Genomic DNA, 18,084 nt, shown 5'->3' on the forward strand with positions numbered 1-18,084 from the left:
GGAGTCACAATGCTGCCATGAAGAAGTAAACAAGAGGAGCAATGCTTTATCGTGGATGGTAGATAGAGTTGAAAATATTACCTCTCCAGAAGTGTAAGAAAGCTAAGGCAAAACTGCTTCATAGGATTTACTTTATGGGTTCAAGTGTAAGAAATAAGGATTGTGCTTTCTTTAAATCTGAGTCCCAGCAATCATTAGACTTTTTTAAAAGATAGGGTTTTGCTCTGTCACCCAGGCTGAAGTGCAGTGGTGAGGTCATAGCTCACTGCAGCCTCCAACATCTGGGCTCAAGTTGTCCTCTCACCTCAGCCTCCCAAATAGTGGGGATTACACCATGCCTGGCAATATTCTTCATACTTTAAGAAGTAGTTTTAAGTAACTTCCATAATCATTCTGTTTCTCAGAACTTCAAATGACCTAATCATTATATGCAAAGCATTGGGGAAATAACTTTATAAAGCTTAGAATAGTCTTATGAGAAAATGCTACAGTCTTTATCCTTTTTTTTTTTTTAAGTCCTTTTAAGAGATGGGGTCTCACGGTATTGCCCAAGCTGGAGCACAGTGGTTCCATCATACCTTCTGCAGCCTCCAGCTCCTAGGTTCCCAGGTGATCCTGCCCCCTCAGCCTCCCAAGTAGCTGGGACTGCAGATGCACACTACTATGCCCAGCTAATTTTTAAACTTTTTCTGTAGAGACAGGGTCTTACTGTGTTGCCAAGGTTGGCCTGCAACTCCTGGACTCCACCATTCCTCTGGCCTCAGACTCCAAAAGTGCTGAGATTACAAGCATGTGCCACCATGTCCAGCTTATCTCCTTTGAGACAGAGTCTCTTGCTCTGTCGCCCAGGCTGGAGTGCAGTGGTGCAATCTCGGCTCGCTGCAACCTCCGCCTTCTGGGTTTAAGCAATCCTTGTGCCTCAGCCTTCCAAGTAGCTGGATCATTGGCGCCTGCCACCATGCCCAGCTAATTTTTCTATTTTTAGTAGAGACAACATTAAAAAGTCAACACTTTGCTGGTTCCGTGATTTCTTGGTGGTATTGACTTTGACCAAATTTCCTACTAATTGAGATAAAAGTGTAGATATAACTTAAATAGTATTTGGATTTCTTTGACATCTTGAAACAAAATGACAACCATTTTCAAATACGCTTAACTAATTTTTAAACGACTTTGTTTATAAAAGACGTCATGAGTAAATGGCTTACATAATTAACTCTCAATTTGCCCAAGACTGCAGGCATTCGTGGATGCAGGACTTTTTAATATTGAACTGGCCACTCTGGCCTGATTAATTATCTGAAATAAAACTTTCTGTGAATTTTAGGAGCTTTTTCCAGTCTACTAAGTGTTGCTTTAAAGAGTATTGTCCCTCACTTGCTCTTTTACCATAGTCTGTTGCTCTGGTAATATGAATTGTCTTTAAAGAGAATCATTTAAAAATACTATTGAGAGATTAATGAATTAAGAATTGTTGGTATTTCTTCCCTTATAGGAAGAAAGAAAATATTTGACACTTATGGTTCAATTCTTTTTTTTACAGGTATGTTGAGTCGATGGGATGATAGTCAGAGATTTTTGTCTGACCATCCATACCTTGTATGTGAAGAAACTGCTAAATATCTTATTTTATGGTGTTTTCACCTAGAAGCTGAGAAGGTATTATTATGTGAACCTTGAGTTTCTGGGAACCTTAGTGGAAATCTGATTTCATACTTTATTGATGTTTTGTTTTGTTTTGTTTTCTACATTAAGGACTCTTTAAAAGAAAGCAGGAAGGTCATTAGATGAAATTACCATTTTTTGCTTTCAGATCTACTTGAGTTTAATGTGAGATTTTGTTGTTGTTGTTGTTTCAGTTAGCATACAGAAACTTTTCCACTATGCTTTCTCTGCCACTCCACCCCTATCTCTCTTGTTTTCATATTGCTATAATCCTTTTCAAACTAATTTGAAAGTCGTATTTTAAAAATCCAGACAGTAATCATGGTATTAAATCAAGTTCACAGCATGGTCTTCCTTTAGTTATTCTGGTCCACATACAAATAATAATAATAATAATAATAAAAACTAAGATATATTCTTTATATGTTTGTAAAGTATTTGACTTATAACTAAAGAGAGTAAAATCAAAAATATTCTAAAAATTCAAAATTTGAATCAGTATGCCAATTAAATATATTAATATATTTGTTTCTTATATCATTTAAATCTTTTTCAGAAAGGGGCTTTAATGGAACAAATAGCACATCAAGCTGTTGTAATGCAGTTTATTATGGAAATGGCCAAAAACTGTAATGTGGATCCAAGAGGGTGTTTTCGTTTATTTTTCCAGAAAGCCAAAGTAAGTAATTATTTGATATGATAAATGGGAAGATTTGGTCCCAGCTGAGACCTCTTTGTTCTATTCATATCAATAGAAGGCATCCAAGCAGGATGCCACAGGCTAAATTCTGTAGATCTTCTTGTGAAAAGGAAATTTATATTGCTAATTTCTTGCTAATTTAAACTTAAAAGAGCTATATAAGAGGCTGTACTACAGCATGTATATGAAATTGAGACCCATTTAAATGAATGTGTATATTCAGGAAACTTGTGTTCTATCATTAATTCATTCAGTAAATGTTAAGTGCCTAATGCAAAGCACAGCTGTTTCAGATGCTCAGGATGCATTATTGAGCAAAATAATACAGGATTCTTCATGTGTAGAACTCAGCAGTTTAATGAGAAATCAGACTTTTATAAAGAAAAAATAGGAAGCAACCTAAAAATTCAGCAATTAAGGGAATAGTTAAAAATACCCATGGTACATAGAATGTTATGTACCCTTTAAAATTATATTTATGGAACATTTGTAATGAGCTGCAGACATGCTTATGCTATAAATTCACAGGAAGCAGTACATATTAGATGATGTTGGCCATGTTGAGGAAAAATAGATGTCTAGAAAGATTAAGTACCCTTTCACACTCACAAGATTTGCAGTAATTTAAAAGCTGCCCAAGAAGTAGAGCAATAAGAATTTGCATTCACTGCTAGTGGAAGTATAAATTGGAACAACCACTTTACAGAATTTCCTAGTAAAGTTGAACAAGTGCCTGCCTTAACATCCAGAAATTCTCCTAGGTGTATACACCCTAGAGAGTAGATTCTCAAGGTGTGGTCCAGGAACCCCAAGGGGCTTCATGACCTTTTCAGGAGGTTCTCTGTCCAAACTATTTTCACAATAATATCAAGATGTTATTTTTTTCATTTTCATTCTCTCAGTAGTGTACAATAGAGATTAATGAGGAAGTACAAATATGAGAATCTAGCCATCTTCTGTAAAGCCAGACATTAGATTTAGAAAAATTGAAGGAAAAAGAAAAAGCAGCTCTCTTCTCACTAAATTTTTTTGTTTTGGAAAACAATTTTTTTTAAATTAAAATGTTATTAATGGTAGTGTAATGAGTTTGTCATTGTTATTTTTAGTTAATGTTTTTAAAATTCCTCAGTTTTCATGTCTAACAGTAAATACTGACAGATATAACTCACATAAACAGAAGCTCTTTAGGGTCCTCAGTAATTTTCAAGACGTAAAGAGAACTGCTGCTCTAGAGAAACTCTTACACATATGTACTAGATTGCCGTAATGTTTATAGTAGATTGTTCATAATAGCAAAAACCTGGGAACAATGAATAAATTGTGGTATAGGTTGAGTATTCCTAATCCAAAATCCATAATGCTCCAAAATCCGAAACTTTTTGAGCATTGACAGGACACTCAAAGGAAATACTCACAGATTTTGTGTTTTCAATTTAGAGATGTTCAACTGGTAGGTATAATGCAAATATTCCCATATCTGAAAAAATTCACAATCTGAAAAACTTCTGGTGCCAAGCATTTCAGATATGTGACCTGTATATTCATTCTGTAAAATACTAGCCAATATCAGCATGGATGGAAAACAAGAGAGTGAATCAAACAAACCACAGAGTGATGTATCTGTTTAGATAGATACTAAATGGCTATATCTAGTATCAACGTTCTTATTTTGTATTTTTTTATAAAGTATTTTTTTAATAACAGGCAGAACTAAATAATATATTGTTGAAGGATGCATATATAAGCAGTAAAGGAATAATTAAGAAGACAAAAGTTACAATAATGATAACCTCAGGGAGGGAGGGGAAATGCTCTTGGGAACTGGTTTCTAGGATACTAGTAATGATCTATTTCCTAATTTCTACGGGCACATAGTGGGGGTGTTGCTGAATAAACTGTGCGTATGTCTTTTACATGCTCTTCTGCACATAGGATATATTCAAACATATACAATTAGAAGTTAAAAGGAAATATACCAAAAGTTTAACTTTGGTTATACTTGTGTGGTGGAATTATAAATAATTTCCATTTTCTTTTTCATGTACTACAATGAACATTTCCTTTTATAAACATAAAATTATTATTTGTATATTTTAAAAAACTGTCAGTGTGGCAGTAGTCCTAACTTAAATACCCTAAACTCTTCTGAAATGCAACCGAAACACGAAGTTTTCCTGAAACAGTTGAACTTTAATAGCAAATGCTCGACTTGGTATTTTAGCTAGGCTGCTTCTGGTGACTAGTCTAAACTTTTGTTTGTTTTTAGAGACAAGGTCCTGCTCTGTCACTCAGGTTAGAGTGCAGTGGTGCAATCATTGCTCACTGCAGCCTTGAATGCCTGGGCTCAAGCAATCCTCCTGTCTTAGATTCCCAGGTAGCTGGGACTACAGGCACATGCCACCATCCCCAGCTAATTTTTTGTAGAGACATGGTCTCACTGTATTGCCCAGGCTGGTCTCGAACTTCTGGGCTCAAGCTGTCCTCTTGCCTTAACCTTCCAAAATGTACAGGCATGAGCCACCACACCTCGTCTCTTCTGCATTTTTACTTGACACTTAGGAGTAGTAAAAAACATAATTTCCTTTTCATCTTACATTAATGGATGTGTTTAAACTGGTGTTTAATAAAATAAGGGAACATGGCCAAATCATATATATTGTTTGACATTTACTTTAACAAAGTAAAACTGAAGGGCACTGGTCTTCAATCTTAACATAGTATTCTTAATGATTTTTTTAAATTATGAAATAATCACTTTCATGGTATGCTTACTTTGTTCCAGGGACTATTCTAAGCACTTTACATGGATTAACTCATTAAATTCGTATAATATTTTATGAGGATTACTATTGCTATCTTATGGGTGAAGAAATTGGCATAAAGAAATTAAGCAAGTGGCCCACACATTACTTAATAATACAAAATCTGTCATCACTATATCTAAATCCCCAAACCTTAAGCATGCAGTGAGGCCAGCAATTGTGCCTCTCAATTTTCAGAAAGAATACTTTTGGATATGACATACTGTGTGTCCACACAAGTTCTTATAAAGCGAGGTGCTAAAATGTAATTAAGGAAGTTCTTCCTAAATTTACAAGAAGATAGGATGGCAGCACAGAACATTCTCTGCGTTATTTCAATAGATGCTGATGCTGATAAGTAATCCACAGGTTTTAACCTGATTACACAACCTAAAATCCATTTGACAAGATCTCTCCCGCTACTTGAACTTAAAGCCTGCATTCTATTGGTAGGATAAATCTCTGTATCATTTCTCTATATTCAAAAGAAACATAAACAGAGGCAGCTGCCAATAGGGAGTTGCCTAAGAGTTCCACTCCCTCGACCTAAGTTATCATACTTTTTCTTTCCCTAATATTGAAAAGAAGGTACTTGCTTAACTAGAACAAGAAGATAGTTCCATAATGACGTTGACTGTTGAATTCTATTTGGTTTTCATAGCTCTTATAAGTAGGGAATATAGAGTTAGAAAATTACTAGGAACAGGTAATAGTGTACCTTCATTAATTGTTGGAGGATTAAAAGGTTTTAAGAATATCCCTTGATTGTTTGGTAGTGGGAGGAAGATAGAATGAATTTGACAGATTAAACGAGGACTATTTTGGATCCTGTTAAGGATCCAGATAAATCAAGGAAAATAGAGAGAAAGCCTTCTTTTCTTTTAGTTGTGTGCGTATGTATAAGGAGGGGTTGTTTTTTATTAGCTTATTTTGGTGAAGCAGAAGGATATGGAGCAAACCAATTACTAATGTTCCTATAAATCAGGTAATTTTCACAAATGTGACAGGGATCGTGGTGGTTTCTATATTTAGACTATTCACCTTATCATTACTTCCTCTACTTCAAACCTGTTATATGCTTTCTGGAATTGACTATGTCTAGAAATCTTGAAGAACACAGTCTTTGTTTTTTGTTTGTTTGTTTGTTTTTTCTAGGCAGAGGAAGAAGGTTATTTTGAAGCATTCAAAAATGAACTTGAAGCTTTCAAGTCAAGAGTAAGACTTTATTCTCAATCACAAAGTTTTCATCCTATGACAGTTCAGAATCATGTTCCCCATTCTGGTGTTGGATCTATAGGTTTATTAGAATCCTTACCACAGGTAAGTTGGAAAAGTAAATATTTATTTTATAAGCATATTAGTTCACATAATTTTTGTTATTTTGCCAAACTTTTTTTTTTAATATGTGTTACCATTTTACATATTCCTGCCTCAGAAGATAACTGTTGAATCTTACTTCATGCCATGTTTTGGTACCGAATCTCACCTCTTAAGTATTTAGAGATACTAGATTTCCTCTCCTTTTAATGTAGTAATGATTAGTTATACCTAACCATTCTTAAGAACAAATCTTAGCTATTGATCCTCTCAGTCATCAACTCTTCAAGATGGCTCCCTCAGGAACTTCCTTAAAACATCTCATCCTGAGTTAGAACTATGCCATTTTGATTTTTTTAGATGAATTAGCTTCAAAGTAGACATGCAGGTGGAACCAGTGCCATCTGTTGCTTAAGTTTATTTAGTATTTTCTTGTTAAATGTTGGTATTGTCTACCAGATGTAACATTTTTAGAACACATTAATGTAGCTGATAATATTGCATCTGGTAATATTGGCCAACTGTTTGAGCCTCTTCGAAGTCTTCAGTGGTTTGATCAAGGTAAAACCATGTCATATAGGCAGCATGAAAAAATTTACATCAAAAAGGAGAAGTGATCAGACCACTGGTCTGCCTGATGCTAGTTAGGATTACAAGTTTAAGTTATTAGGTAATTCCTACCCATTTGATTTTACTAGTAGCACTTTAATAGAGCCCAGTCATCTCTCATTTCCAGGCTCCAAGATTTTAAGACCAGCTTTAGCCAGTTTAATCTGTTGCCTACATTGTGAGAAGGAAAGTCTTATTCAAAAAGACAATGCAAGGAGAGTCCTATATTTAGTTTTAAACCTCATAAAGTGCTAAAAATGGAGATTTTCAATGACTCGACCTTATGTCACTAATTTCACCATTCCACTTACATGTATGTCCTTTAAGGAAAGTGATTGATCATATTTACCCCAGTCAAAAATATTATTCTCAGGAGTCTCTGAGCCTACTCTGGCTCTAGAGGCTGCCTGGGAAAAAAAAAAGTCTCAAGGATGGAAATAAATGTTTGATTTTTAAATAATTACTAATGTTCCCCCTTAGTTAGACATGTAAGGAATATTCCCTCTACAAATTTCCTACAGATTATCTCTTAATTTTATTTAAATTCAGTGATGATTTTTCTCTTCAGTTCCTAAGAAATAGCCCATAGGGAAGTAGTTTTTCCAGGCGAATTCTGGGACCAAGTCACTATGAAATCCAATATATAAACCTCTTGCAATTAAAATGTCACATAATGCATGGGAAGGAAAAAAAGAGACTTTGGAAGGATGTAACTGATTCTAAACGTAAGAGGGAAAGGTACACATTATAGTATCTTAGCCTTTGTTATCAAGAAGTTTCCTCTGGTTTGAGAGAAGTAAATCCTTGTTACACATATTAGATAGCAACTAATATCAGATGCTAGGCATCCCTTATAGACATAGGGGGACTAGAATTATACAATTCTGACACTTTTGTATTGCTGATATTATCAGGGTTATTCAGATTTAATTAAGCTGGGCTAATCTCCTCACGGTGGGAGACCAATTCCTTATGGTAAGCAATTTGAGCATCCTGATGTAGTTCTTCTGAAGGATACAAGGCTGGATAAAATTTCAGTTAGATGCTTGCTACATGTGCAGAAAGGATTATCAACTAATTGAGGGAAATAAAATGAGAGGACACTTGAGGGACCAAATCATCAGTTTAGAGGTTTGGAAGAAAAATCTTACCATAATAACATCTCATTTTTATATCAGTTTATAGGTTGCAAAGCACTTTCACACATATTATTTAATCTTCTCAAATACCCTGTGATTCATTTTCATTCATTTTTATAGATGAGTAAACTGAAATTCATAGAACTTAAGTAATTTGCCTGAAGTCAACACAATAAGTGATGAATCTAATATTCTACTTTTGGATTTCTGTTATACTTCACTGCTTATTCACCTGTACCACAGACTGTTGAGTCATATGTGTTGAGAATGTTACTAGATGAAAATATGGGACAGTCAATGAAATTTAAGTATAGATTACGTTGGGTATACCGATTCCTTCTATTTTTTTAAAGTCTCTGTATGATAGTATCTTACAGTTCTTAGGAAGATGGGTAGATGAGTTTTGGAGAATCTCCTCAGCCAATTGTGTTATTCAAAGTTGTGTCATGGAAAACTGGAGCCCAGTCTTAATAGTGTAATTGTAAGCTCTCTTCCAGAGAATTAGGTTTGGATTGTCAGAAAAAGGGCTTAAAGCTATTTTTTTGGATAATGAGACAACGTAGCAAGAATATTGGTCATTTTTGATAAAGCTTAAGTATGGGTAACCATTTAGCTTTTAATTTCTTTTTTTTAATAATTGACAGCAATTGTTTGAAATAAGCCAAATACCATTCACTATCCTTAGTTTTGAGAGGTCTAATCCAAGGCCTTTTGGATATAGATATAATAACAGTTACTTTAGGTTTATCCTATAGGCTAGCTTTTTTTTTTTTTTTTTTTTTTTTTTGAGACGGAGTCTCGCTCTGCTGCCCAGGCTGGAGTGCAGTGGCCGGATCTCAGCTCACCGCAAGCTCCGCCTCCCGGGCTCACGCCATTCTCCTGCCTCAGCCTCCCGAGTAGCTGGGACTACAGGCGCCCGCCAGGTCGCCCGGCTAGTTTTTTGTATTTTTAGTAGAGACGGGGTTTCACCATGTTAGCCAGGATGGTCTCGATCTCCTGACCTCGTGATCCGCCTGTCTCGGCCTCCCAAAGTGCTGGGATTACAGGCTTGAGCCACCGCGCCCGGCTTAGGCTAGCTTTTAATTTTACTAAATTGTGAATTTTGTTCTCCTTGAGGCTTGCTTTACTAAACAGAGGCAGGATTAAAACTGAGGCCCAGTGTGAGTGTCCCGTCTCAGTCAGTTGTCTCTGCTATTTCCTTCATAAAGACCTGATTGGGAATAATCCAAACTCCAGCTAGCTTTTTGACTTTTAGAATAAAGGAATCTCACAAAGTGTTGTAGTTAGGAGGATCTTTAGAAAACCCTGCCTCCCCAACCTCCTATTGGATGGTGAGGTTTAAGACATCTATCCTGTTTGACTATTGTCCTCATTGGTGTTTATTAAATAAAATAAATACAAGTAAAACTAGTAATACAAGTGGTAAAAGTCTTAAGTAACTAGCAGACATTCGGAACAATTGAGTAGACAAAATTGAATTGGGGAAGAATTTTCTAAAGTTCTGGATCTTAAGGGCTATATCCTTATTCATGGTGCTTTAACAAATAATGGTTTTATTTTTGCATTTATTGAGTAAGATTTTATGTTTTCTATTCCCAGTTTTTGAAATTGACATAACATTTATGAGTGATGCTTGTTTAAAAAATCCCATGGTTTTATTCTGTTTAAAAAATAAGGGTGTAAATACCTCTCAAAAGTGTACAGATTTCTCACTGAGTTTGTTTTAACCTTTGTGAAACCGTAGTACACCCTGAAGATATCCATAATTTTTACCCAGTAAATTTTTTTCTTCATTCGGATGATTTGCAGTTTTAGTATTTACTGTTATAATTAGATGGTAATCTTAAAAATGCATTGCTGACTTCAAACCATATTTAAATTATCAGTAGCTGTGTATATATAATCACATAGAAGTTGTAGCCTTGCCTTGTATGATTAAATGGAGAAGAAAGGTGGTGTTTGTTAACATTTCTGTTTTTCACATGTATCATTCTTTTATCACATCTCATAGGTGATAGCATCCTATTTTTTTCTTTATTTTCTTGGAATTCAGCCCAAGTCTCTTTCCAAAGTCCATCTTCTTTCCTACTGCTCTACTACACTGCAGAGAAATAGGACTGTGAAACTGCATATTTATGTATGTGCTGTCATAAAACTGGTTATAATGCGTTTTTTCTCCCCCCCAATCCACCTTTTCTTTTTCCCCAGAATCCAGATTATCTTCAGTATTCTATCAATACAGCTCTCTGCAGCTTAAACTCAGTGGTACATAAAGAAGATGATGAACCCAAAATGATGGACACTGTATAATTTGGTTAAGACTGCTGAGGCCAAGTGCTATTTTGTTACAAGAAAGGAAGAACTTGGCTATTTTCTTGACACTTTTATGGGTGCTGCACTTTATTTTTGTTTGGTTTTTGATGGGAGGGAAAGAGTACTGAAATGTTTTGTAAACTTTTTTTTAATGTGCTGCTAGGTTTTTTGTTTTGTTTTGTTCTGAAGAGGAGTGGTACCATATGTTGCAGGAAGTCAAACTGGACTTTTTGTGGCTACTAAATTTGCCTTTAATCTTATTGTTCTCAATTTTGGAATCAAGTATGAAAATCTGCACAAATGCAATGTTTACAAGAACTGGTTGATTCTGGGAGGCATCTGCTACAGTCTCTTTTTATATGGATATGTACATGTCCTATTCTACAAAAATGATTAAAGATAAAAACATACTTGTATCCCACTGCTAATTTAGCTGTCAAATCTGGTATTTCATCACATTAAAAGCAATAAATCAGTAGTTGGTAATCTACTTTACTAAGTAAGTTGGGGGGTACAATTTTTAAAAGTCTTAACTCTTAAATACTTGACTTTCGGCACCATCAGTTAAATCCTTGACTATAATACAAATTTAATATAGACATTACATTTACCCTCAAATGATTCTCAAAACTATATTCCTTAGAATTTGATTTTACCCTGCTGACTTTAAGAGTTATAGTAATATCAAAAGTGATGAGCTAATATAGATTTTCTTTTTAAATAAAAATAACTTCAAGCTCACTCTTTCTTAACATAGTCTGGGATCTCTCAGGGAGTAAGTTTTAAAATAATACTAATGACTCGTAAGAACAAACAGGAATAATAATCTGATTTTTAAATTTGTGGTTATTGTTTCACTGTCATGTAGCCTTTTGAATTTTTTTTTTTTTTTTGGTTTGTTTTTTGATGTAGCTTTTTAAAAAAGGACTCTTAAAAATGATTTTTTTTTAAAGCAAGAGAAATCTTATAGTGCTAACTGTCTTGAGCTGCCAATTACCTATTTCTGAGAATTTGGTGACCCTTACTGGTAATGACGGCATTTACAACATTTGGCATTTCCCGTTTTTCAGCTCAGTTACCATAGAATGCTTCCAAGCTTTACTACTTCCTCTGTAAGTCATTTCAATTATGCCAGGATATTTGATGATTTAGTTTATGTAGAATTAGGTAACAAAGCTAATTATGCTATCCTTATTATTGAAGGGTTAATCTTATGACTTAGACATGAGCTTTGGTTATATTTGGGTGTAGTCTTTGGCTAAGTACCCATTCAGACTAATAGCAAACACTTGGAAGGTGGCTAACTGGGACTGAGAATATATGTCTCAACTTGAGAAACCAAATAGTGCTAAGGGACTCAGGGTGATCAGACCTGTGACCTTGGCCTCATTTGTATTTTGTTTTAACTGAGGTGATCAGACACTTAGTACCCTAGAAATGGACTGGAATTATTGAATCTTCTGTAACATCACAATCTTCCTGGTTTTCAGAATAAAAGTCTTTTTGTGCTTTTGATATAAATATATACTCTATAATAAAATGTTTGACTAATTTACATAGTAGTGTTTGTCAGCCTGTACTTTTTTTTTTTTTAACCCATGACCTAGTCATAGACATTTTTTTATTTTTGTTCTGTTCTGAAGCAAGCTCTTATTTTTCCCTTTCTACCAAATTGAGAGAATGGGCAGACACAGGAGCCATATTCCCAGTTTCACAGAAATGTTACTTGAATTATTTTCCCTTCTTTCCCAGGATTTACCTGTAAGCATTCAAATGGTTTTGAATTTCATTTTGCCTTCTTTAAGTTAGAGGTATTTAATGACTGAAGACTGGTGGGAGAGAAAGTATCAACAAACTGAGTAAACTATTCTTGAAGGGTTTTGTTTCTAAAACAGGAATTACTGAAAAGACATTCTTTGAAACTTGATTTATATATTTTTACTTGCAAAAGAAAATACTGTGTTTTGAGTATATAAGTGTGATTGGGTTTGTTTTGGGAACCATTGACTGATGCCATAATTTGCACTTAAAGACCATAAATTACATAGTTACCCATACTTTAGTACTAGAAACAGTAAATTGACATCCTTGAACTAAATCCTACCAAATGAAATGTCCTTTTTTTGGTTTCTTAAGAAATAAAGAGTATACTAAGCAAAGGGATAATTTATATTTCAGGTTGGACAATTTACCCTAAACAAATTAAACCATGGAAAGTGCAAACACATGAATGAAACTTTTTTTTACATCAAAATATCATCAAAGATTCTTGTTTCGTTTGATAAAATTAATATTTGAATAAAAAAATTTTTTAATCAAATAGCTGTCCATTTATTCTCTGTTAACTGTCATTTTTTCAGTGGTAGTGAAGATAATACTGACTTAAAATTATTACTCTTAGGTAGATGGGTAACATTCTCTTCCAAGTATACCATTAAGTGGACTCTTTCAAATTTTGCCTAATGAGCTCACAATCTCTTATAACTTTTCTTTAGGAAAATCAGGTCCTCCTCTTCTTTCAGACTGGCATATCATATTACCCTTTTAAAAATGAATGAACGTCCGGGCGTGGTAGTTCACACCTGTAATCCCAGCACTTTGGGAGGCAGAGGCGGCAGGGTCATGAGGTCAGGAGATCAAGACCATCCTGGCCAACATGGTGAAATGCCGTCTCTACCAAAAATACAAAAATTAGCTGGGCATGGTGGCACGTGGCTGTAGTCCCAGTTACTCGGGAGGCTGAGGCAGGAGAATTGCTTGAACCCCGGGAGGCAGAGGGTGCAGTGAGCCAAGATGGCGCCACTGCATTCCAGCCTGACAACAGAGTGAAACTCCATCTAAAAAATGAATGAACATGCTGCCCAAAGAACATGAATCTGTTTTAGTAAGTGGATTTTCTTACAGGATGAAAAAAGTTGATTGTAGGTTTAGGCAAGGTGATCCTGAAGTTAACCTTGGGGTATTTTCAGGGGAGAACAAAATGTCAGTTTACTTTTGTAAGTCAATCATGTATTTCAGTTCTTAAATTGGTGTGGGACAGAACCGAGGTACTTGTCTGGGTTGAGGTTAGGCTTTCCATTTCAATTTTGCCACTATAGCAAACATACTTTTAACAAAACCCCTAAATCCACCCATTTCTCATCTGTAATGGACATGGACATTGTATATACAATTGCATAGCTCTGAGAAGTTGATTTATCTGAAAATTATTTGCTTACTGTGTGAGCCAAGGGGGTCAGGGGAGGGGGACACAAGGGTGAATATACGTTCATTCTCGATTGTTTACCATCTAATATGAAGTGAAACCAGTCTCATAAGCTTTGAAGAATTAGACTTGTTTGATCTTCTCGAAATATAGAAAATGATTTTTAAAATTCCCACATCTTTCACATAGTTAACAACAGCATGATTCTTCATGTTATTTACACATCAGACATTTAACTTGGAATCCTTTAGAAAAAGATGGCACTGCTGGACTGATTGACACTTTGACATGACAGTTCATTCAGTGCTATATATGGAAAAACTCAGTGTTTATATCATTTAGTGAGCTAAAAACAAAAAGCAGGAGGGGGATAAGGGCTCTACAAAGCATATTGGCTTTTACCAGAAGCTTTAAGCACAGCTACACTATTTTAACTGTTTAAAATTTTTTTAACCGTAACTTCCAAGATGAAAATCTTTAACTGCAAAGATAGGAAAGCTATTTCTACAGTTTATCAGGGTCTGAAGTTTTTTTTTTTTTTTTTTTTTGGTTAATGAGAAGACAACATATTCTAAAATACAAATTCTTGCTGTTGGTTGCAAGTATAGCAATTTAACATAATTTGAGATCTATAATTACAATGATTTGTTGTTAGTATAGGGCAGTTTTGTCACAAGTTATGAGGATCCAAAGTATCTTGCTAGAATGCCATTATATATAGCTGGGGGGAAAGTAGCCACAGGGTGGGGTTTAGAAATTTGAGCCAGTATTTAAACTTTCAAATGGAACTGACAAATTTCTGGATGGTGTTAACAACTGCCAGTTTGCATTTCCCACGGTACACTCTGCTTACAAAAGGTATAGCAAAATAACTTTTACTCTATAAAATAAGTGGGTTGAGGTGCTGTCCTCACTGGCTTTTTTTTTTTTTTTTTTTGAGACGGAGTCTCCCTCTGTCGCCCAGGCTGGAGTGCAGTGGCACAATCTCGGCTCACTGCAACCTCCGCTTCCCGGGTTCACGCCATTCTCCTGCCTCAGCCTCCCGAGTAGCTGGGACTACAGGTGCCCGCCACCTCGCCTGGCGAATTTTTTTTTTTTTTTTTCTGTATTTTTAGTAGAAATGGGGTTTCACTGTGTTAGCCAGGATGGTCTCAATCTCCTGACCTTATGATCCACTCGCCTTGGCCTCCCAAAGTGCTGGGATTACAGGCGTGAGCCACCACGCCCAGCCTCTCACTGGCTTTTAACAAAAGTATAATAGTTTCTCCTAGCCATGGCATTCAGCTCCATACATGTATTTCCATGTGGTACATAAATCTTAATGATAGTCATTACAGAATTATTTTTTTGGGTGGGAGCAGTGACTTACACCTGTAATCCCAGCACTTGGGAAGCTGAATCAGGAAGATTGTTTGAGGCCAGGAGATAAGCCTGGGCAACATATCGAGACACCATCTCTACAAAAAATAAAATTAGCCAGGCATGGTGGTGCACGCCTGTAGTTTCAGCTACTTGGGAAGCTGAGGTGGAAGAATCGCTTGAGCCCAGGAGTTCAAGCTTACACGACCCAATTATGCCATTGCACTCCAGTCTGGGCAATGGAGTGAGGCCCTGTCTAAAAAAAAATAAAGAAAAATGTTGTATTACAGTCATATTCATTCCTAAAGTAATGAATGTACGTGCAAACTTTGGGCTGTTTTGGGGGTGGGGAGGGAATGGTCACAGGAAATAAGAGTCTTAATTCTCATAGCCATGTTCTTCCACTCCTCACTTTGATTTCCAGATCCCCTAAGGGTAGTATGAAGGCAGGCATGGCCACCATAGCAGGAGATGAAGTATTGCATAAACTGAAACCAGCCTATGGACTGCTTTAAGATCATTTATTAGAACAGTCATTCAGAAGCCATTGAGACATCAGGCAGCAGAAAGGAAGGTGGGATGGAGCAGGCCCTGTGAAGGACCAAGGACAAACAGCCACAGTTATGAAATTTCATTTTATTCTGATAAAGACTGATGTATGCCGATAACCTAGTGATAATCCGTAAGTTTGGTATTTCACAACAGTTTTTAGAAAGCACCTAAGATTAACATCCAAATAAGGCATTATAGAAAATTTTATAAAGAATGAAGTGTTTACTATAATTCTTTTAAAAAACCTTGGTTCATCTTGAAAGATCGATGAATTTTTTAAATATCAGAAGAAAAGGGAAATAAAAAATTTCCCCCAAAATACATAAGAACCACTTACTGGCACTTGTATTTTAAGTACCTGGGAAAAAAATGGAACGGATTTTTAAAGGCAGTAACAGCTTGTAAGAGGGCTTGTTTCATTTGACTTGGCATCAAGTAAAGTAAGAGTAAATATGCCATGGAAGACATAATCAAATTTTTCCTCCACCTCTCATATTTCCCCACTTCTACCAGACCACACAGTACATCAGCAACCATCCTTTAGATTCCAATTTTTAAATGGCTGCTCAGATGATGCCAATGGAGTTCTTTCTCCTTAAAATATGGTGGCAGTGAATGCTAACAGGTACAGATTTCTTTGATCAGGAACAAAGAACTCCTTCAGGAAACTCACTCACTTTCCTGGTCCTTGATAACCTATCATGTAAATTCTTTTTACTGGTACACTTGTTGACTAATTATGATTGATTGCTATTTATGTCAAGGGAGCATTTCCCAGGCATGCCTCATCTATTCACTAACGACAAAGGCTTTATTTACATAGTGCCACGGGTTTTCTCTTTTTTCTTTTCTTTTCTTTTTTTTTTTTTGGCAGGGGAGATGGTACTATAACTTGTTATTTATCAGGGCAGATCATACATTTGGATCAAAAAGAAAAACCAGCAAGTAGATCCTAAAACACATTTCTTAACCTGAGTCACATTTGAAAACATAGACTTGAATTACATTTTGTTGAAAATTCATTCAAGTTTGGTGCTTGTAAAAGCACTTATGTCAATTTCTGACATAAATCATAACCCTCAGTACATACGTATTTTCAAAGGAAACAAGTCATCTTAAAGTAATATTTTTCTATATGCTAATTGATACATTTTTATAGCAAATTGAAAATTCTGAGTAAACTAAAAGTATGCTTAACAACAAAATAAATACAGCATATATGGTTAACATATACATTTCTTAGTGTAAAGGCAGCAGTGAATTTGTGTCTCACAATAAATCTGTAAATCCAGTTGCTTTCTTTCTGGAATTTTATATAGTGTCTCACCATGTTCCACAATGCTAGAAATGTCTTTTTTGGCATCAATCTATGCAAAAATTTCTGACTACATATTTTCTCCAAATGACATGTAACTTTTTTTTTAACTTTTCCAGAAAAATATGGAAACTTTATCAACCACTTGTTAACTGAACAAAAAGTTAGACTACTACCAAATGCTCTTTTAATTTTGCTCTAACAGATGTTTGAAAAGTTCAGACATCGCTGATGTTTTTGAGGATAACTGCATAAAATACCAGATGATTTCAAAGCATGAATCTTAGTATCCGACTCATTTGGCACATCCTTAGTATCCAGAATAAAATCAATAGAAATAAAAGTAATATAATTTTCAAAGAATTCATACATACTGGAAGTCTTAGGAAAAGCAGCTTCTAAATGGAAGGAGTAGGAGGTTTGCCCATCTTACTATTAATAGTTACATACATTTCTCCTCATGGAGTAACTGAAGCTTTCTGGCTTGTTTGTGGAACTTTAGTTTGTAGGAAAGCATACACATAGGGCCAAATCTTATTAGTTTCTGTTCCGGAGAATGTTTCCAACACTCCTTTTTTCCTAAAGATGAAACAAAAACAAAACAAACAAACACAGGTCTGAGTCTTCCTAATAAGCTCTTTCAAAGCTTTTCTGTAAATGATGATAATGTAGATTTAGGAGTCTTGGTAAGTATGGGTTTGTGTAATCAGGAGACAAAGGCACTTGGCCAGGCATTGGAAAATTTAGATTTTAGTTTCAGTTGTGCTCTCTGGCTTACATAAATGGGTGCTTAAAAACATAACAGCACCTATCATTTATTTTATTTATTGAGCATGCACTGTGTGTCAAAGGCTGTGCTACATGCTTTACATATAATAGTTTGTTTAATCCTTTCCAAAGCTCAAATTTTCTTATTTTACTGATAAAAACATCTCTTTGTAATGTAACTTAGCCCAAATCACCAAGTTGGTAGTACATTTCCAAATAGAACCTGTTAAGATACCAGAACACCCGTCAGCTTTTTTTTTCTATTTAACTCCTTTGCAAAAGCTACTTTCTAATACTTGAGTATCTTTCCTTTTTGCCTAGGCCATCATTTATTTTTTCCT

At 35.3% G+C, this 18,084-nt stretch overlaps 2 protein-coding genes across 2 annotated transcripts in view; one reads left to right on the forward strand and one right to left on the reverse strand.

Moving 5' to 3' along the window:
- Window positions 1–12,106, forward strand: part of CDC37L1 (cell division cycle 37 like 1) — a 28,267-nt gene extending 16,161 nt beyond the window's left edge. The window contains exons 4-7 of the mRNA XM_010389136.2: window positions 1,544–1,659; window positions 2,222–2,344; window positions 6,322–6,486; window positions 10,440–12,106. Of these exons, the coding sequence (XP_010387438.1) occupies window positions 1,544–1,659; window positions 2,222–2,344; window positions 6,322–6,486; window positions 10,440–10,541 (506 nt within the window). The 3' untranslated portion in view covers window positions 10,542–12,106. The remainder of the gene's footprint in view (window positions 1–1,543; window positions 1,660–2,221; window positions 2,345–6,321; window positions 6,487–10,439) is intronic.
- Window positions 12,107–15,612: 3,506 nt separating this feature from the next.
- The window catches only part of AK3 (adenylate kinase 3), a 32,623-nt gene continuing 30,151 nt past the window's right edge, over window positions 15,613–18,084 (reverse strand). Inside the window, exon 5 of the mRNA XM_030919878.1 lies at window positions 15,613–17,554. Coding sequence (XP_030775738.1) covers window positions 17,434–17,554 — 121 coding nt within the window. The 3' untranslated portion in view covers window positions 15,613–17,433. The remainder of the gene's footprint in view (window positions 17,555–18,084) is intronic.

The sequence above is a fragment of the Rhinopithecus roxellana genome, chromosome 16 (assembly GCF_007565055.1).
Source record: "Rhinopithecus roxellana isolate Shanxi Qingling chromosome 16, ASM756505v1, whole genome shotgun sequence".
Classification (NCBI taxonomy): domain Eukaryota; kingdom Metazoa; phylum Chordata; class Mammalia; order Primates; family Cercopithecidae; genus Rhinopithecus; species Rhinopithecus roxellana.